Consider the following 21,446-nt stretch of genomic DNA (forward strand, 5'->3'; position numbering starts at 1 on the left):
TGTGTGATTTAGGGATGCCAGCCCCCAGGTGGGACCTAGGGATCCCTTGGAATTATAGCTCATCTCCAGATTAAAGAGATCAGTTCCCCTGGAGAAAATGGCTGCTTTGGAGGGTGGACTCCTTAGCATTTTACTCCACTGAGGTCCCTCCCTGCCCCAAATCCTGCCCACTTCCAGAGTCTCCAAGTATTTCCCAGCCCAGATCTGGCAACCCTAGTGTGGATGGAGGCAACTATCCAGCTGATGTACACAGCAACCTCTTTCATTAACACTCCACATCTATATACCAACCTTCCTCCAAGAAGCTCAGGATGCTATACCCATTTTCCTGTACTGCAGTTAACCTCCAGCATGGCACAGTGGCCACAATGTCATCCCTGAATGTGGGAGAGCCAGGTTCAAATCCTCACTCTACCCTGGATGCTTGCTGGGTGACCTGGAGCCAATCGCTCTCTCTCCACCTAGCCTTCTTCACAGGGCTGTTGTGAGGATAAAATGGGAGAATGGCAAATGATATTGTTTCGGATCCCCATTGAGGAGACAAGGGTTACATATTGATATAGATAAATGATATCCACTATGTCTAATGAATACGGACAAGGAACAGTATATATATGAATTTATCATTGGTTTTCCATTAAGCCCGCATTAAACACAGCATATAATCTGTATCAGTTCTCCACAGTCTTCCCTGGAAAGACTTGTGAGTTTGGACCGATCCAGTAATGTTTGCCCCTTTCTTGTTTGTGCAGAAACTGATAGGGGACTTGTATGCAAGCTCTGACTCATTTCCTCCGAATGTAACAATTAACGCCAAGGTTTTAATCTAAACGAAATATGCTTATCCTCATTGAGGCTGATCAAAATTTTGTTGACTTTGATTTGGTACTGGCAGGATTAAAGTTAAACACCTTTCAGACTAATTTAAAATATTATAATGAGTTATTGAAATGCCTCAGCTCTTTAAGTTATTACTGTAAATGGTTTGGTCATCATTTATTATAAGTGGATATTAATTTAAAATATATATTTTAATGCTACCAAAGGGGTGGAGCTAGTTCCATACAAAAGAAGCACTGGGAGCATTGTTGTTTAGAACAAAGAATGAGGGGGGAGACAGAATGAAGCTGATGGGCAGTTTAATGAATAATTAAGCGGGGGAATTCACTGCCCGTGGCGATTGTGACTGCCATGGGCATAGACATCTTTAACAGGGGATTAGACAGATCCATGGAGGATAAGAGGTCCATCAGTGGCTAGTAGCCATGGTGACGAAAGGCAGCCTCCATGTCCAGAGGCAGTTAGTCTTCCAATATCAGTGCTAGCAGCAGGGAAAGGCCTTGGCCTTCGTGCCAGGTTTGTTGGCCTTCAAGGACAAGGACTGCTGTGTGAAACAGGATGCGGGCCTTCATGGACCACTGGTGTGATTCCTGTTATGTTTTTATGAGAACTTTTCCCTTTTATCCTGTTCACAACTGAGCTAAATAGGTTAGGCCAAGAGATTATGACTGGCCAAAGATCACCTAATGAGGCTCAAGGCAGCATAGGAATTTGAACCCATGTCTTCCAGATCTCACTGGCTCATGTTACAGCAACTGTATGGCCCAACTGGACTGGGATCAGAACCTGAGGAGAAGCCCCAGCAGTGGCAGAGTCCCTGACTGGCTCTGGGTGACTCAGGCTCTCCTCAAACCTGTGTCTGTCATGCAGGAACCATGGAAATTGTTGTGAGACTTGCCATGCAGAGATTAGCAAATTTAAAATGGTAAAGAGTGAGATAAACAGCAGGAGGAAGGTTGGCCAGTACAGCCGGTGTGACGCTGAAGCAAACCGAAAAGTCAACGGTTGCCCTTTCGCAGCTACCAGTAGCTAAAGGAAGTTTCCCAAGATAAAAGTCTGTTTCTGGATGAACCTCATTCCTGAGAACATTGCTAGGGGCCAGGAAGAGGTCACCTTTCATGTAGCTACCGTGACGGCGCAGATAGCTAGCATCACGTCCTGGTGCTTAAGGTTGCCGGGCCAAAGATTTGAAAGAAGCAACAACAGGAAGAGACCGTTTTTAGCAAAATTGGGGGGCACAATGTGCTCTAGTGAGAACCACTGTCAGCTAGAAGGTAGAGAGTCTGCAACTGGCTGAAGCACCCAGGCAAGATTCCATGGCAAACAGAGCCCTTCAGCTGTTCTCCAGTCTCAAACAGCATGTTCAATCTAAAGTGGCATTTTCCCCTTCTCTCCTCATTCTTAAACTAGGAGTCATATCATTGCACAGTTGGTGATGGCGTGAGTACGCTCCAGGGAAGTTTAGATGTAACACCAGGGCTGAATCTGCACTTACTTTGTTTATTCTATTGTCAGTCCTGTTGAATTCAGATCGATTTGAACTCAGGTCTTTCACTTCAACCCCCCTCCCATTGAAACAGAAAAATGTTCTGCATGTGCTTAGGGAGGTTCAGGGGAGGGGAGGAGGCAAACACAGAGCCTCTTTCTTTGCTTTCTTGAAGGTGGGAGAGGATTTGAGGAGCCAAGTACAGACTGAGCCTCTTTCTTTCTTTTTTGAAGGGAGAGGGGGTTGCAGACAGCAGAGGAGGGAGAAATAAATCCAAGACACAGATCTCTACTGACAGAAGGCTTCAGCTGAGAAATTAGGGACTTCCCCTTTAAAGCAAGCTTGTCACCTGGGCAGCCTTGGCCAATCAGGGCTTCTCTACCACAGAGCTCCAGTGATCTGCATGATTTCTCATCGGATTCAATCCGATTCTGAAAATATTGAGGGTTATTTCCACTCCTAAATATTTCAGGATAAAGGTAGGGTCACTCCCGATTAATCATGCTTGTTGCAGAGGAAAATTAAAATTGGACAAAATCAAAATGGAAATCGCATTCAGTGGAGATGGCAGGGACTGAATCATCTTGGGATTGGAATAAAAGCCCAGTGCAGCTTACACCCAGGTGTATGGAACTATATATGTGTAGGGTTTTTACTGCATACTTTACATGTCACACTGAAATTGGGCTTTGCTTTGTAGCCTCAGGCAGATGGTATCTTAAAAATGGCAACAACAGTCACGTACTTACAAGCTTGTTTTGAGGGCAATAAAGATTTTAATGCAGTTTGCTAGACAAAAATACGTGAATACTGGCAAATGTGTGTAGAGGTATCAGAAGAGAAACCAGAGCAAAGTCTGGATTAGGTCACCTATGGCCTTTTCTGCATGCAGTTTCATTACTGAATTGGAGCCAGTATGCCTTTAATCTAAATCCTGTGCCCGCACTCTGTATTTTTTGTGTTTTCTCCAATTTTCTCTTAGAAATCATGTAGTATGTTTTCTGCATACCAATTCAAAAAACTGGATAGTGTCTCAGCACTGAGATTAGCTTTTTTCCCCTTGGTGCTGCATGGTTGGTCTCCCCTTATTGGTCAGTTTTGGGTTGGGCACTTTTTTGGAAATTGTAAGACAAGATTTACTCTCTGGTAGCCATCTTAGTAAAATGTTAGTGGTGCTCCCCCCTCCCCCTTTATTGGTTACTTTCCCCATCTTGTCAATTTCAGTTGTTGTTTATGTTTAGAAACAGAATGAGCCTAGCAATATGGTAGTGTCTTGCAAGACTCAGATCACTGGAGGAAAAAAACCACTGTCAGGAGAAGCTTTATATGGTTTGTGCATGTGTGCTGTTTAAAGTTCAAAGAGATGTGTGCCCTCTGTTGTGAATGCTTATTGCAAGAGGGTCCATCTCCAGGAGGGGAGGAGGCAAGGTGAGAGGTCTTTCCTCAGCAAGTATCTTGGCAGCAACATGGAGGGGCACTTTAAAAGCTGCATGAAATTACATGCTTGCACACTGGCCTTGAGAGGCTCCAGGGTCTTGGTAACCATTTCCCTCCTGACCTCCACCAGCGTCCTCCCAGAGAAGCCATCCTGATGACAGGGAGCCCACATGGCTGCTTGAGCCAGATCAAGGGCTTGTGCACATACTTGTGCATATGAACAAGCCATTTTCCAGTCCACAAGAGGCTCCTGGGACTGACTTCCAAGAAGACACGGCTGGGCTCAGGCTGCTTATGCTTCAAGAAGCCCCCAACCCCCAGCCGAGGCAGCTTTGCTCCGCAGCAAAAGCATCCAAAACTGCCTCGGGCAGAGGCTTCTTGGAACATAAGCAGCCATATCGCTAGGCTTATTCCATTTCTAAAAAAAAATTTAAAAACCTGAAATTGACAAGATGGGAAAAGCAAGCAATACTGGAGCTTGTACACTGGTGAAAAGGAGAGAACCACTAACGTTCTGCTAAGATGGCTACCGTACAATAAATGCTCAATTTCCAATTACTGGTCAGAGACAAACCACACCGCCAAAATGGGCAGTGAAGGAGTGGCCTCTGAGAGACAGAGAAAAGGGCAGAGGGGGGAGTCCAAGGGACTCATTATGTTTTTGAATTATCTTTGCCTTGGGAGTGAGGCAAGGGATGAAATCAGAACAACACCACTCTCAGAAAATGCAGAGAAATAGCAAATGGAACGTGAACTAAGTGTTGAAGTGCTGAAAATCCATGCAGAATGAAAAAGAAAGCTCGACACATGTGTGCAGTGAGAGCATGGTGAAACCAAGGGGGGGGGGAACTAATGGGAATGTATGGTAAAAACAAAAGAAAACACCAGTGCATAAAAGGCCTGTGACTCCTTTCCCCATTTCTTCCTTCTGATATTTTCTTTCCAACCACTGGAACATACTTTCCCCCATCTTCAAATTGTCTCCTTGAAGCCTACAATCTAATTTTTATCCCATCCATTTTTATCTCATCTTTCTCCTGTGGAACTCTGGGCAACAGGTTAGGTTCTCTCCCCACCCGCATTTTTTCCTCACAACAACTGTGTGAGGCAGGTTAGGCTGAGAGAAAATGGTGTCCTAGTAAGATTCAAAGTTGAAAGGGGATTCAAATCTGGATTTCCTTCATAGTTCAGCACTCTCTCACCATTGTGCCGCACTTTGTCTTGAATCAAACCACATGATTCCTTAACTATGGTGAACAGGCAGGGGAAAGATAGAAAAGAAAGTTAAGGAAGAAACTGGAATACTCATTTTCACATGCAGGTACACACGCGTATGCAAACTCTTATGGCCACAGGTCTGTTGCTGCATTAATTTTCATTCTCCAACCACAGAATTTGGTCCAAAGTCACACAAACAAACAAACACACAAACACACAAACACGAGTTGACAGAATACAGGAAAGGGCAAGTTGAGATATAAGGGGGAGTTTTCCCCTCAAAAAACGCTGTGCTGATTCCTTGAAACTCATGCAGTGATTCTCAACCTTCCGAATGCTGCGACCCTCTAATTCAGTTCCTCATGTGGTGGTGACCCCCAACCATAAAATTATGCAAGTGTTCTTTCACAGAAATTAAACCGAAACTGACCAATGGCGTGAAGATCCATTGTTCATGATTGTATATACCGTATTTGCCGGCGTATAAGACGACTGGACGTATAAGACGACCCCCCAACATTTCCACTCAAAATACAGTACTATGGGCCACTATGGGCAGCTATGTCTATCCCAACTGAAGTGCACCCAGCGTATAAGATGAACCCCTCCACTTGGAAGCATGTTTTTCAGGGGGGGAAAGTAGTCTTTTACGCCAGCAAATACTGTAAATAGGTATTTTTCCAGGGTTTCTCAATTCAGCTCTGCCTCTTGTCCCACCATGCCGATCTTGCTCTTTTCCGCTGCTCCAGACAGACGAACGCTCTATCTTGATCAACCCTGCAAGGCTGTTGTGAGGATGGTGCCCCCCCCCCACCCCGGCCAAGCTGCTCGACCCCAAAGGGTTCCCGACCCCCACTGCATTAGAGGATACCATTTTTCAAAACAGACCCAAATGGTTTGTTTTGATTATTATTTTGCAAAGGAGAGCTACCCAGAAGAACTTATGCCAAAATACCTACGTTTAAAAAAAATCATACCTGCAGCTAAAACAGATTCATTCATATACACACACACATACACAAAACTTGCACACCTCTAATTAAACAAGTCATAACTAGGTATGTGGAACTTGGCGATAACGGTGCCTCCGAGGCGTGGCAAGAGCTGAGAGGGAGCCCATGGTCAGGGCGCCCAAAGGACTTTATCTCGCATTCACATACACACCTTGATGCACCATAATTAGGTATTTTACATATTGGGCTTAGCCTAAGGGAGAAACCTCACTTTAAAGTTTCCTTTGTTTTGCTTATTAGGTAATTTTATACTGAGCTCAAGAAGCATGCATTGAGGGGAGGGAGAGTTACCTCTCTGCAAAATGCTCAATTTGAAATGAAGGCAGGGCAACTCATGAGGAAACCTTTAGCACCTCTTCATAACATAGCTAGCTAAAAGTAGAACCTAGGGATGGCAGGAGACCAGGGTGGGGTGGGAGACATAGGGGTGGGTGTTGTCCAACTGCATGACATTACTTCTGGGAAAACCTGGCAGTAACGTCATACCTCTCTTAAGAATTTGCCAAAAATATTATTTTAAAACTCTAGATTCCTAGATAAGTAGGAGATAAAATTAAATGCCTGTCAGGCTAATGGCATGATACCACTTCTATGAAGAAGCCAGAAGTGACAACATTCCTCTCTAGGGATTTTCAGAAACTCTATGATTTCACCGAAGAGTCCTCTCTAGGTATCACCATAAATGCTATGGTTTTGCCATATACCTTCTCTCTTCATAGCCTCATCCCTTGTTTCTGGGCTCAAGTTTTGGCTCATAAACCAGGAGCCTTCCTACAGGCAATGCATGCAAAAGAATTGGGGTGAGGGTTCAGGCATCATATTTTAGGTGCGCACACACCAATCAATTTTCAATCTGAGTCCAGATCCCACAACTTGATCCAAAATAGGTTTGTCCATGCCCAAATCCCTGCTACAGAAATTACTGCACCCACATGATGTCCTATAGAGTCCTGTACCTGTCATCCATGCCCTAGCGCACAATGCTTTCTAGGCAAGCCAGATATCCTCCATCCCCCACCACAGTTTTCATCCCCCACACAGAATGGTGAGGCAGCATGGGAAGCCCATTATCCTCCTACAATGGAGGCCACTGTTTCCAAATGCATAATCCAGGCAGGTGTGAAGGGTCCAATTAGATGGTACATTAACTACGAGCTTAATTAGAATTGCCAGACCCACCTGGCCACTGGCAAAGGGAGGGTAGGGTTGCCAACTCCATGTTTTGGGATGGAGCCTGGGGAGGGCAGTGACTTTAGTGGAGCACAATGCTAGAGTCCACCCTCCAAATTATCAATTTTTCTCCCCAGGAGAACTGATCTCTGTAGTCTGGAGATCCCCAGGCCATACCTGGAGGCTGGCATCTCTACATGTGACCCAGTACTCACTTTCAAAATAGTGTGGGGTGAGGAAATCTTCCCAAGAGACACACAGAGCTAGCTCCAAAACAAGAGGCTCTTTTCCATGGCTCTTTTCCACTAGCAAAAGTGTTCAAAGTAGAATTGGAGGAATGACGAAGAGCCTCCTGCTGCCATGTTGCATTCAGGAGCTTCTTGGGGGTTTTTTATTATTAGATTTATATTCCGCCCTTCTCCAGGCTTAGGGCAGCTCACAGCATTTCACGGGATAAAACAATGATTAAAATATATTAAATATTTAAAACAATCAGATTTGCATTAAAAACCATCAAAAGACTCACCACCGAGAAAGGGGGAGGTAAAATACTTTGCTATTGGATACCAAATGGCGCACAGGTGTTTGTCATTTGCATAGGAAGGCCAATCTTATTGGTGGTATTTGTAGGCCTGATGGAACAGCTTGATCTTGCAGGCTTTGTGGAACTAAATCTTGCAGAGCCCTTATCTCGCTTGGGAGAGTAACTTCTCTGGGGCCAGGAATCTTGAGCAGATTTTGTGTGTTCTACATAAATTTGCCCTCCCCTGCTATTTTGAAGTTGAGTGCCAGTCAATGTTAAATGTAAATTGGATTGGGGTTTCCCCCCAACTCTCCTGGCTTTTAACGTAGCGTCTAATCTGCCCCCAAAGATGATGCCTCTTGGGCACTTCTGAAGTCCCTTCTGCTCCACTGAAGCAGAGGGAAGGGGAACTGGCTGGTTGCTTTGGAAAAGAAAATGGTTGCCAGGGAACACCACAGATACCATGTTGATGATCATTTGCTGAAGCCTCTTGTCTGCCCCCAGGCCCAGAAGTACCTACATTTTTATCCTTATTTCAAGCACTGGCAACCTTAAAATAGCTTCACAACACACCTGTTTTCTGCAGGCCCAGACAAGCAGCAAAACCAGAAGGTTTTCTAGGCCCCAGGTAGCCTGCCATACACGGCTGTGGGGCAGAGTTCAGCGTGCATGGCCGTGCAGGCCCCACCTCTGCTTTGATATGCAAGGCACCTTAAAGCCAGGAAGAAGAAAATGCTAGCTAAAGCCAGAAACTTAGTTGGAAAAGATTTCGTCACCGCAGCCAGGCCTATGATGGAGGCCAAAAGAATAACATCTGGGCCTCGCTGCCAAAAATCCACCTGCAGTTAGGCAACCCCTCCAAGCTCTATGTAAGCCTCATAGGGACACATTATTAAAGGAGGCAGTTTTTATTATTCTACTAGTAGTAAAGCCCGTTGCGTTCTGTAATACAACGGGTGCTAGCTCATGGTTGGGTGTGGGTTTAGTGCCTCACTTGGAAGCTGGCAACCCTAAGAGGAGGTCTCTCTGTGTACAGCATTCTTAGTCCTAGTCAGGTTTATACACACCTAGGTAGTGTGGAGTTCCAGATCATGAACCTACACCAATCTGGGAACCCTACCTTCTCGCTGCAATGTTCTCTTGACCTGAAATGCTATGTGGCCTGTTAGGCAGCTGCGGAGGCATTATATACTTTTGAGGCCCCATTTCCAACCCTCAAGGTATATTTCCAGATCAGGGACAGCCAACCTCCAGGTGGGACCTGGAGATCTCTTGGAATTGCTGCTCATCTTCAGAGTATAAAGATCAGCTCCCCAGGCAAAAATGGCTGCTTTGGAGGGGTGACTCTGTAGCATTGTACCCCACTGAGATTTAGGGAAGGCAGCCTCCAGTGGGGTCTGAGGATCCCCTGGAAGTACAGTTCATCTCCAGGATGTTAGGCTGAAGGGAAAGCTCTCTCCCCTCACATGATGATGTCATCCATTCAGTCGTGTCCGACCCTCGGCGATTCTATAAGAAAGTCTTCGCCATGCGCCCCTGTCTCTGACTACTTCCTCCCCTCACATGCACCCCTTCAAAAGAAATGCACGTGGCCAGAGTAACCCCTTGGCTAGCACAGTCTGTTGCTTAGCTGGTGATGTCTGCCCTTCTGATGCCTGAGGCCTACTGCTGGCAACTGCAGTTCCTGTTGTCGTCCGCAAGGCCAAGTCATTGCCTAATAGGGGAGGGGAGATTCCACCAATAGGAGTCTTTGGATCCTTAAGTATGTTGTCAGAAGTCTGAATCGTATTTTATGTATAAGACTAGGTTTCAAAGCCTGTCTGTAAGAATGGGCTTTGAAAGCCCCCTCCGGCGCCAAGCACAATCAGCGCCCCAGGGAGGCAGCAGGTGTGCTCTGCGGGCCCGGGGAAGCCATCCCTGGTCCCCTCCCCCCATGGAGCCCGCAGCTTACTGGGTTGTGGCTGACGCTCTCTGTCGGGGGGGGGGCTAGAACTCCCGGGTTCCCTTCCGATTGGGCCCTCACCCGGACCGGCCCCACCCACTCTCTGCCCACAACAGCCTTAGCAAAACATGTTACCGCTCACCAATCAGTTAGAGATTGGTGTAAAAATGTTTAATTATGATTGTTTTAAACTTTGTCATCAACCACCCTGAGCATACCGGGAAAGAGTCTATAGATAAAATATTTCATTATTTATAATTCAAAATATACATTATCCTAATTTTTAATTGCCTTCCCAGCAATGAGTCTGAATTTGGCAAGCAACATTTAACTCCACTAGCATAAAAATGGATCAACAAACCTGTACCTAGGACAATGACAAGTCGGTCCAGGTTTGGAAAGCTCTCAGAACTTAACTGGAAGACTGTGAAATTCTGGACTTTTAAAAGTTGCCGCACTAAGTTTAGCTTGCTGACAGGCACAGTCATAGAAAATGTTCCACAATCAAGCCACAGGACTGAGAAAGTGGGTTCCACAGCTATTAAACTGGGACAGCAGTGAACTACAACAGACCTTGGTGTGCAGCCAAGGGCTGGAATCACCTTTCCTTTTCCAGGGTCTCTGATCAAGCCGTTCACTCACACCCCTTCTCCCCAGCCTACCACCGGCTGCCTCACAGTCCAATTACTCCTTTGCTAAACAGATTGTGTTAAATACTCACTGACTCAGTGTAAGTATCAATTTGTGCAATGGGAATATGGATCCACTCCAACTAGATCTATAATTACAGCGTTCTGCTAAAGAGACGGGGAATAAAGTACCCTGGGGGACTTTCATCCAGGCAGATTTTCTTGTTTACAAGCTTGTGCAGAGGTCATAGGCGGAGAGTTCCCTTCCTCCTACCTTCGCTTTGCTTTTATCTAAATTAAAATGCCTCCCCCACCTTTCCGATGCATCCATTATCAGAGTGGCTACCGTGCTGCAACCCAACATCCTGGGTTCCACAATTCCAAATAAAATACATAAATCACAAGATTGTTTCCTAAGGACAGAGAGATCTCTTTCTTCCCCCCCATATACTTCGAAAGCCCTGCTTGAACGCTCTCCTGAGATTATCTTTCTGTCTCATCTCCCCAGCAGCCATCCCTGACAGGTATTTATCCACCCTTTGGAGAGAAAAAAATCTTCAATTACGCTTCCTTGATAAAGGACAAATAACAGCGGGGAGGACAATTTTATCAGACAGTTGCCAGCACTGGAAAAAGATAGCTGTGTTGATAACAGGGAATATTTGGGCTGTTTGTCATGAGTAACTTGAAAACTGTACATTTTACAAAATTTGCAGTTAGAATGTTGAGCCTTCACTGGCTTAGGACAGTGGATTTCCACAATGGCTCCCCTGCAGAATGTTTTCCCACATTTTGTAGGGTGAGCTGATGTGCCCCTGGGCATGCTGCAGAGGATTCTGGGGGTATGTCCTTGGAGGGCCAAGCTGTCCCCTTGCATAACCTCTGAGCAAACTAATGATATCTTATGTATTACAAGGCAAACAATGGCAGGCAAATAAGCTACCTGCAGCCAGCTTGTATATTAATCCCCTTTGCTGAAGAACTTTCAGGAGGAACCCCTGGCTCAATGTCAGAGCATGGCCTTGGCAGGCAGAAGATCCCAGGTTTGAACCCTGGAGTCTCCTGTTGTCTCAGGATATTCAATTCAACTTAATATGGCCATAGACCAGCAAGTTTCCAACATGCAAACACAAAAACATATTGAATTCTATAAACGTGAGCAAAAGACTGGCTAAAGCATACAAAAATATTATATAATCTAAACAGTTATACATAAAAAAATGGTGATTGAACAATGTAGTAAACAAAGAGCATAAAATAAAAAACGGGCTATAAAAACGACATCATTGTTGACCAATGCTCAGCGTTACAAGTGATCTGCGTTTACAGATCACCGTGTGTCAAAACTTTGCTACTGTGCATGAGACTCTATTGTGCCTAGGAGTCTCCTGTTAAAAGGATCAGGTTGTCATGCAAACAGACAACACGGACCTTGATAGACCAAAGTTCTGACTCAGTAGAAGACAGCTTCATGTGCGCAATGTGCAACAAGCTTCTAAGCAGGGGGAGACTGGCTACTGAGCTTAGTGGGAAAACTCTGGACTGACTACTTCAAGCAACTGTAAGCAGAACCAAGCCACAGTCCTTTTCCCAGCACTGCAAGGACCACTCGGTACCAGAGTTCCTAGGGCCAGCTTGAAAGCCAGGCTGCTTCAGGCTTGCTCCCGCTCACAAATAAGTACAAGGTTCAATTGGAGCATCGGCACATCGCCCTCTTCCAGCCATGCTGCTTCTGTTGTCTCGCCTGCTTCACTCCGATATTTTTGGAAATACAGAGTCAGAATGGATTTCTCCATAGTATGGATGGGAAGGTGCCAATTCAAGGCTTCCCCATACACATCTGGCCCCAGCTTGGTGTAGTGGTTAAGAGCGGCGGACTCTAACCTGGAGAGTCGGATTTGATTCCCTGCTTCTCCACATGCAACCAGCTGGGTTTACTGGCCAGTCGTAGTTCTTTTAGAGCTGTTCTCACAGAGCAGTTCTCTCAGAGCTCTCTCAATCTCTCCTACCTCACAGGGTGTCTGTTGTGGGGAGAGGAAGGAGAGGCACTTGTAAGCTGTTTTGAGACTCCTTCCGGTAGTGAAAAGCAAGGTATAATAAAACCTCTTCTTCATTTTTCTTTCCCCTTGTGCCTGCCAATTCCTCCCTTGAAACACTACAGCAATCCACCAGCTATCTTTTTGTAACAAGCCTGCAGAAGCTTTCTGATCATGGGCAGGGCAAGGTGGGGCTGGCACGCATTAGAGGTTAGGGAAGAAGAACTGAACATCTCCCCATTCACAATGGGAAATCATACCCATGTGGACACAGCCCCGTTTGAGTAGAACCTACTTTCTATTTAAAATTGCCTTTATTGGCTTTGGACCCTGCTTCAGTGATGTTTACCAAGCATCAAATGGAAAATGTCACCTGTGAAAACACCCACTGAAGAAGAAGAATTTCAAGGAGGGCCTTGAAAGATGACATAAAGGTGGTGATTGCCATGAAATCAATTAAATGCTAGGCTAACCTGACCTCATCAGGCCTCAGAAGCTAAAGAGGATTGGCCCAGCTGGCTAGTACTTGGATAGGAGACTACCATGGAAGCCCAGGGTTCCTTGACAGAGGCAGTGGCAAACCAATTCTATTCATTTCTTACCTTGAAAACCCTATAGGGCAGGGGTGGCTAAACTGTGGCCCTCCAAATGTCCATGAACTACAATTCCCATGAGCCCCTGCCCATATGCTAATTACCAGTATAGTAACTGTAATCCATGGACATCTGGAGAGCCAAAGTTTGGCCACCCCTGCTATAGGGTCACTAAAAGTGACAGGATGGTACTTCACACACACAATTAAAAGGCGAAGAGTCCTACACATGCCAAAAAAACCAATCAAATGCTGAGATTCCTGCACATACCAGAATTAGGGCTTAACAGGCATACTAACTAACCTGAGACAGAACCGATGTTGCCTAGCGGATGGCTCTGTACAAAGGACCATAGTTCAGATCTCATCTTAGCTGTTGGTGGCTTTAAGATACTATCTCTGAGCATCAGTTTTCCATCTGCAAAATGGGAACAAGAACAACAAGAAGAAACTACCTCATGGGTCTGTTGTGATATATATTTTTTTAAGAATCAAGAATAAGCATTGATCATCGCCTGGCATTTTATTCATTGCTATGTAAATCAAGAACCATTTCAAGGAACCCCAAGAACGGGCAAAAATCAGGTTTAACCAAGAGAGTCAGGCATCAGCATTGGCTTTACATGGGACAATATTCATCATCAGGGATAGCACAATTTAATTGCCACACAGACACAGTCTAGGGTCCCTACCTTGTGTCTCACTTGACACAGTCATTTGTGAGTTGTGGGATCGTCACATTTTCCATACACACAATGCCTGATTCAAACTTGGACCAGTGTGCATGGAGCGGAGTCTTCGGCCTCCCACCCTGCACCATTTTCTTGACTGGAATCTTTCCCAAGTGAAGCACTATTTGTATCCCAGAGAACATGCAACTTTCCCCAAATGCCTGAATAGTTCTGTTATAAGGGGCATAACAGGGAACCCATCCCAAAAAAAGTGGGCTAAGACTGCAATTATATCCTTTTTTTTTTTTTTTGCACTGCATTCATTCACAAATTGATTAATCAGTTCAAAGGCTAGCACTTAATCAACCAAAAATTCACTAGCTGTAGGTATGCTTCTGTGTCATTAGTCAAATCAAGTGGGTGTGGGGGAACAGCTGCAGTGGTTTATTTCCTCAGATTTATGCCCAGGGAACTACTGCTTCTGAGAGACAATATTTCTGAATTTTACTTGCCAAGTTCATGATTTAAAAATAAAAAGCAAATTTAGTACTAAAAGTTGGTTTGTTTGAATGTCGTCTTGCACCCTTCCCACACCCCTGAGTGCATTGTCCAGGGAAATGTATTAAGAAATCCTTTCACATATACATCCACTCACATCTGACCTTCTAACGTGGATGGGATTTTTTTCTAAGCTAGCCCTTCAATTTGTTTCACTAACAGCAGGACAAGTAATGTGTCAGGAGAGCCTGCACATGCCACATCAGAGGGCACAAAAGGCACTTCCAGGGCTACATTAATATATTTGTGGTCATTAACCTTCTATTGTGTCATGGTAAAAATTGGGCTTTCAAGATGTTGTCCAAAAAAAAATTTAAATTGAGGCTTAGTGAGAGCAGAAAGCCGGGCAGAATGGCATGAATGCAATATCTCACTGGCCTTGAGCCTGCTACCTAATATGGATGCAACAACTGAGCACAGTTAGCAGGAAAGAATGAGACATATACCCCCCTGTTGCCAGATAGCATTTACTGGCTAGAAACAACCCCCACCCCACCCCCAGCTGCCTCATTATACAGGGGCAAGCAAAAAGAGCAGTCTATATGGATCCAAAGCATCTCAGTCATTCTGGGCCTGAAGTATCCAGGACATGCCTTTCTCCTGTAAGAACGTAACAGCAGCCATGATAGTGATTTTCTGTTTCCTTCAGTGGTACACACATGTTGTTGACTATTGCACAAAGCAATTTTTTTGCCACTGAATTGGCTTGTACATGGAGCAAACTCCAATTGTGAATTATTGTCACTGCACAATGATAGTGTGATAGTCAAAGGGGAGGACAGTATATAAATATATGAAATTAAAAAAATAATGTAGGGAGGTGCAGGATACCCATGGATTATTAAAGCCTCCCTCTGTAATTAGTGCATGCTGCTCTGAAGGGTCTCATCAAAACTCATGACGGATAAGATGACAATGAGTTCCTAGAATCCATGAATTTATTATTTATTAGATTTATTGGCCGCCGCTGCCTAAGGCAGGCTCAGGGCGGCTAACGTTGGGAAAACAAATATACAAAGTAAATCTAAAAGCATACAAAACACACTTGAGTGCCCCGGATCTGACTACCAGGTCAGAAAAATTCTGGCACAGATCTTGTAAGCAGATTTCAGATTCCAAGAAGGAGAGGGAAGTGGAAAGGGAAGGTGTGTGTGTGGGGGTGCTTTCTGATGTCATATTGTGTTTGTGTTGGCCTCAACCATAAGCCTGGTGGAAGAGTGCCGTCTAAATGATGCTTTGCTTCAGATACTAATCTTTGGTGGATGTCAGACTGGCACCCACTAACAAGGCCTTCCTGGTAGCTAACGTTTCTGAGGAATGCCCGCCCACCAAGAAATGTTTCTGTTTGTCTGCTTTCAGAGGCAGATTTTGACATCTTTATTCTGTCACTCTGTTGAGAAATGAGCCTAGTATTGGTGCAAAATTTATTTTGATCTTCTGCTCCGCTCAGTTTTGGACTTGTATTTCGTCCAGGTTTTTAAAAAAATAAAATTTATTAAAATTAATTAGAATTGAAACAAAAACAACTCAACAAGTTTTCTTCATTCATTTTTTTAACTTTAGTTTTGAAATTGCTGTTCTCAATAGCTTTTCTTTTCTGGTTGTAAAAGCTCCCTGGAATTGGAAATCATGATGGGTAGGTGCAGTTTAGAAAAATGTGGGGACCAAGAACCCTGAATTTTCAAAAGCAACAATTTTGGAGGACCTGACCCCTTCAAAATTGTGGACCTCACACTCCAACGGGTATGGACACATAGACTTGTAGGAGAAACAGAACAAGGCATCAGGGCACTTAAATCAGAAAAATCACAGACACATTTGTAGTTTTTTAAAATCATAACAGCAATGGGAAATGGGAAATGGATGCAGGCTGTTTACTGAAGGAGGGCCAGTTTCATTGCCCCACATAAGGTATGCCCACCCGCCCACCACCAGCAGCCAAATCCCACATAGAATCATAGAATCCAACATGGCTGGAAGTACAGGCCCAGGAGGGGGTGCAGATTGCCTCCCTTGCTGTTGGTGGCTGGGAGGGAGCCCAATTGCCACGGTGCACCAGCCCCTCCCTCATTCCATCGCTTCACAATCACAAGGGTTATTTGGCCTGAGGCACAGCCTTGATACCCCGGGCCTTTCTTCCCTTGCCAGCTGGCGAATTTGGTCAACATATATGAAAACGAGGATGTGGTGCTTTCAAATTACAAGATTTTTTTTTAGATTCAAATGGGTAGCCATGTTGGTCTGAAGTAGCACAATAAAAGCAGAGTCCAGTCGCACCTATATATTCCCACGGTCATGTAAGCAGTTCTTAGTCTGAGTAAGAGTGCTTGCGCCCTGAATAAGTTCACGCCCTGAATAAATCTTTGTTGGTCTTAACTGGACTCTGCTACTGGCCTCTGATTTTATTAAGATTTTTTTGTTTGTTTCACTTTTTAAGCCACATCAAATTTGCCTTTAGTGCCTTAAAATGGAGCCATTGGGACCCTGTATTTCAGTCATTCCTAAGGATCAAGGGAGTCAAGTCATGAAAACTGCAGATCTACCATGATCCCTTGGTGATTATTAACAAAGATTTGACTTACATGCAGTCTGCAAGGGAGGAGGGGGCAGCATCAGGTGAGTACCTGGAAGCAATGTCACTGTCTTCTGTGACACTCTAGGCATTTCCCCAACCTCCCTTTAGAGATCAAGGAAATTCCTAGAGCACTGCACAAGGTGATGGTGACATCACTAAAAAGAAATTGGGTGGAAGTGATGTCACAGCACTGCACAACAGTCTTTCCATCAGTCTCCAACCCCCTCTCCATGCTCCCACCAGTTGCCTTGAACGGAGGTCAGAAGTAAATTGCCCCATTTAGCCTCTAGGGACAGGATGTTTTCCCTCTGGGCCACCCACAACCTTACTTTTGTGCCCAAAAAATGCCTGAAAGAAGGGTGCTATGGGCTGCTAAGCTTCTGCAAAACAGCCATAAAACATGCTGCTAAAAGACAACAATATTTTTCCTATGGCTGACCCATCAAGCTAGCATTTTGACCATACCCACAGTTATCACTGATCCGCCTCCTCTACAAATGGTTGGTTTCCTCAGGGAATCCTTCAGCTGCCACTTTTCCAAGCTGCAATTCAAGTGGTGGGCGGAGACAGAGAGAACTGGATGATGCAACCTGACACCAAAATAAATATGGCTGCAAGGGAATTAATTCTGCTTGTTGCCAATTAAGGGCTGGCTCCATCTTTTCTTTTTATTTACTGGGATTCCTGGAAGTACAATGCAAGAAATAGCTCAGCCTGTACTAAAGCCTAGGAAAGGCTAAGCAAGCCTTGCTTGGCTGTATTTGCCTCTTATTGTTTTATGCCAATAAAGGTTTACTATTACTGTTTGATGATCGACCTGCTGGCAAATAATTTTTTTCCATACTGCCCAAGTACTTGTACTAAAGGTACCAACTCCAGGAGATTCCTGGAGATCCAGGGGGTAGATTCACTGAGCCAGAGGGAAGTAGGGTCCACGGCAGGGAAGAACTAAAGCAGCCACTTTCTCCAGAGTTCTGTAATCCAAAAATCAGTAATAATTCTGAGTATGTACAGGCCCCACTTAGAGAGTGACAACCCTTGCTTGAAACCCATACAGGTTACCCAGGTACCAGTGTATAGACAAGGAAGGGGGGAGTGAAGTAGGGATGTTCTAAAAACATGGGCATCCTTATTCCCCCTCCCCACCAAGGCCAGTTAAGAAAAAAATGGACATTTGAAAGAGGAAATGGGAAAGGTGAAAACAATCCCACTTTCCACGTTATCACAATGTTAGCAACACTAAAATGGAGTGCTGTAGTAGCTGAATGACAGAGAAGGATCTGAAAGTTCAAATCCTTACTCTGTTTTGAAGATCAAAATGTGACCTTCGGCTAGCTCAGCCTACCTCAGAAGACTGTTGTGAGGAGGGAGGACCATGCATTTTGTCCTGAGTTTCTTAGTGGAAGGGCAAGAGTTTTAAAAAGTAGAACTTCTGCATTGTAGGAATGCCCAGTTTGGAGGGTTTGAAGGTATTTATTAATTACAACATTTATACCCCATCTTTCCTGTTGGCTCAAGGCAAGCATCAGGCTCAGTGTCCTGTTTCTAACAATGGCTCTGGAAGTGAAAAAGAAGAACATGAAGGTGAAAAGACCATCCCCTGTTCTCTGCTTCTGGTGCCCTGAGGTAGACTGTCTCCAGCCATGGAGGTTCCATTTAGCTATCAAGAGCTATCCATAAACTTTTCCCATGACAGATCTGTCTAATCCTTCAAAACCAACACTAAAGATGTCACAGAAAGAAGATGTGAGGGTTTCTCAGAAATCCACCTTCAGATTGCTTATCTGACATCTCAAAAATACAAGAAATGAGGCTGAAAGGAGCAAGTATCTCAAGGCAGCGAATGGCAGACAAATCAAACTGGCAGACTTGTGCTTTAAAAAAATGTTCTAACAAAACAAAAACCCTAGAGACGTGTGATAACAGATCACAACCTACATCCAGAAAGGGGTGGAAGGGTGTGTTTTGGGGTGTTTCTTTTTTTAAACAGAATCATAAATTTTGCCAAGGAAATGAGCTGGGGGGGAAATACTCCAACACTGTAATTACAACCAAATTTTCCAGCCTCGTACTTCTTTTTATCTTTTGCCGAAGCTCATTTTTTACACATTATCTTTTACTCTCTTGGCACCCGCACAAAAAGCAAATGGTTACAAATAATGAATGCACAAAACACACACTGTGTACCCGGCTGGTAACCCATTCCTTATTCAGTGGTATTTAATGAAAAGCCTGTTATGTTCTAATTAAAGAGAAAATCATTACAGTTGTTAGTGCTCAGCTTGTTTGTTGAGATTTTTTTTTTAAAAAAACGTAATGACATTTTTATCTGCGAGAAAAACCATTTCCTTGCAAGAGAAGCTCGCGTCGCGACATTGCCTGCTTCTTGGAGCAAGGAAAAAAGGCTGCATAAAAGGATCATAAGGACCGTATCTTTATACCTGTGCCTCTGATCATCACTATATGGTATTTAATATAACTATACAGTGCAGTCCTATGCAGACTTGCACTTTTCTGAGTCAACAGACCTCAGTAGACTAGAAGGGTTAACTCTGCTTAGGATGGCACTGATATTGAACCAGATAATGTGTTTCTTTGTGTGTTTTCACTTTTCCCCTGCAGGTATATAAAAGAACAAGCCAAAACAGAATTATACCTCTCTCGGCTTATTGACTTCCATGGACTAAGAAGGGCATAACTCTGCTAGGACTGCACTGGAAAAGTCTAGGATTGGCCCAAAAGGATCCTCCTCTTAGTTCACCAGGATATTTTAGACAGCTTTTGTCCTAGGCACGTTCACAGAGGTAGGCAGGACTCTCAGCCATGTTAGAAATGGAACCTCCATATACTAAGGCAGTATGCATCTGACTAAAGGCAAATTAGGGGAGAGGCTGCAGCTTCAAAACCCTACTTGTGCAGTCCTGTTATTGGAAACAACTTGTGGGACTTTGGTCTAACGGAGCAGTGCGGTTCTTAAATTTGGAAACCACACAAATAGGAGACATGCCTGTTTACATATGACAGAGAATCAGGGAGTTTGTGATTCTACTTACAGATAAAGATGCCAACAGGCCTGGAAGAAATATCCGGTTCCATTAGAGGCTTAATGTATGGAAATGGATAGTTGAAGCTTTTCATAGCATGGAAGTAAATAATATTATCTGGTAAATTATGCCCCAGTACATTTTCATTAAAGGGATGGGATACTGTTTCCCTTGAGGCCTATTGGCAAACCTCGCTACAAACATGTGAAGCAAGCTCCCGATTTGTAGACTGCAGTAAGGACCAAGCTCAGGGGTAGTTTAAGAATTCGCAGAGCCCATAATGTCAGAGCCAGTTTTTAAGGATTTGTGGGGCCCTAGGAAAGTACAATTGTGGCAGGAACAGCCAGACTGGGCAGAGGACCCCACATACACACAGTGGAAAGGGTTGTCTCTCCAAGTGCCCTTAAAGAGAGAGAAGAGAGACTAGGACCTGGACCCACAGGAGGGGAGGCACTGTGTGGGGCCCCTGGAAGTCCGGGGCTGGTAGCATGGGCTGCATGGGTAAACCAGCCCTGACCAAGCTAGAAAAATAATTTCTCCTGACCAACACAGGTACACTGCTGTATTTTACCCAATTCTAATTAGGCAGCCACACTGTGGCATGACAAGATGCTCTTGACCCCCTTTCTAGGTCTTTTCAAGTCCTGAAAGAGTTGTGGAGGAAGAGACAAGAGCACCTTGTCCCTCGTGCTACTGACATGATCAGGATCTGACCTTTGTATTATTTTTAAATTGCCTGTGTTTAGGCTTTAACACGGTATCATTGCCCTTTTTGGAGGCAGTAACGCTGTCCTGTCTAGTTGGGCCTTAGGATCCTCATAGCAGGGGCTTGGGTGTGATTGTCACTTTACAAAAAACAAAACAAAACAATGCCATAAAAATCCTGCTCAACTTCTTTTGCGCAAAGAAAGGCCAGATCTTGTGACTTGCCTGTTTTTGCAAATCAAAAGACAACCACGCCACTTGTTCAGTCTCGATACCGAAATCACCAAGAATCCTGAACAGTCACCGATGGCCATACTGTGATCCTAATTGTCATCACAAAATTACCATTGGTGTTATGTATTCTTAGAGTTCTTAACTTTGGATTTACTGCTGATATATTACTTTAAAGAGCAGTCTTTGCCAAGGAGGAAAATATTTTGAAAGCAGTTGTAACAGGACGGCGCCTTGGTGAGGATTAGGGAAAAATTAGGGGGGGAAAGAAAAACAGACAAGAATATTTTTTTTTTGCATTAGTTTACTATTTATTGTACTTTATTCAGCCCCTGTTCAGGATTCTTTGTGATTTCCGTTATGCAAATCGAGCATATCTGCATGTTCTTATTCTCTCATCCTCCCACGCCATCCTCTGTATTATCTAGCACAGTGGATTTGTCAAATTATGTTCCAGGGAACTTGAGAACACCTTGCAAACTTATGAGGGGGATTATTATCAAAGGCCCGACTTTCCCTATAGCGCTCTTCTCGTTATCCTACTCTGCAGAGAAATAGTGTGGGTTGAATAAACTGGAGTGCCAGTGTGTCCCATGTAAGAAAATAAAATCTATGGTGGTTGGTGTCATACTCGGACCGTCTGACTTGCCCACCCTTTACAGACCCTTTACATTTTTTTCTCTTTTTTCATTCTTGCTTCCAGTTTAACTGATTTCTTTCTTTTCTCCCCTGGCCAGATGTAGAAGTCATGGATCACCTGTCAATGATCAGCTCTT

General features: G+C 44.3%; 1 protein-coding gene across 3 annotated transcripts in view; it reads right to left on the bottom strand.

The window, feature by feature from the left end:
- TFAP2E (transcription factor AP-2 epsilon) overlaps positions 1-21,446 on the bottom strand; it is an 87,559-nt gene that overhangs the window by 29,531 nt on the left and 36,582 nt on the right. The window contains exon 4 of one of the 3 annotated variants that reach the window (XM_077337570.1): positions 13,191-13,304. The exons of the other annotated variants lie outside the window; for them this stretch is intronic. Within the exon in view, the coding sequence (XP_077193685.1) occupies positions 13,191-13,304 (114 nt within the window). The remainder of the gene's footprint in view (positions 1-13,190; positions 13,305-21,446) is intronic. 3 annotated transcript variants of the gene reach the window in all.

This window comes from Paroedura picta, chromosome 5, assembly GCF_049243985.1.
Source record: "Paroedura picta isolate Pp20150507F chromosome 5, Ppicta_v3.0, whole genome shotgun sequence".
Taxonomy (NCBI): Eukaryota; Metazoa; Chordata; class Lepidosauria; order Squamata; family Gekkonidae; genus Paroedura; species Paroedura picta.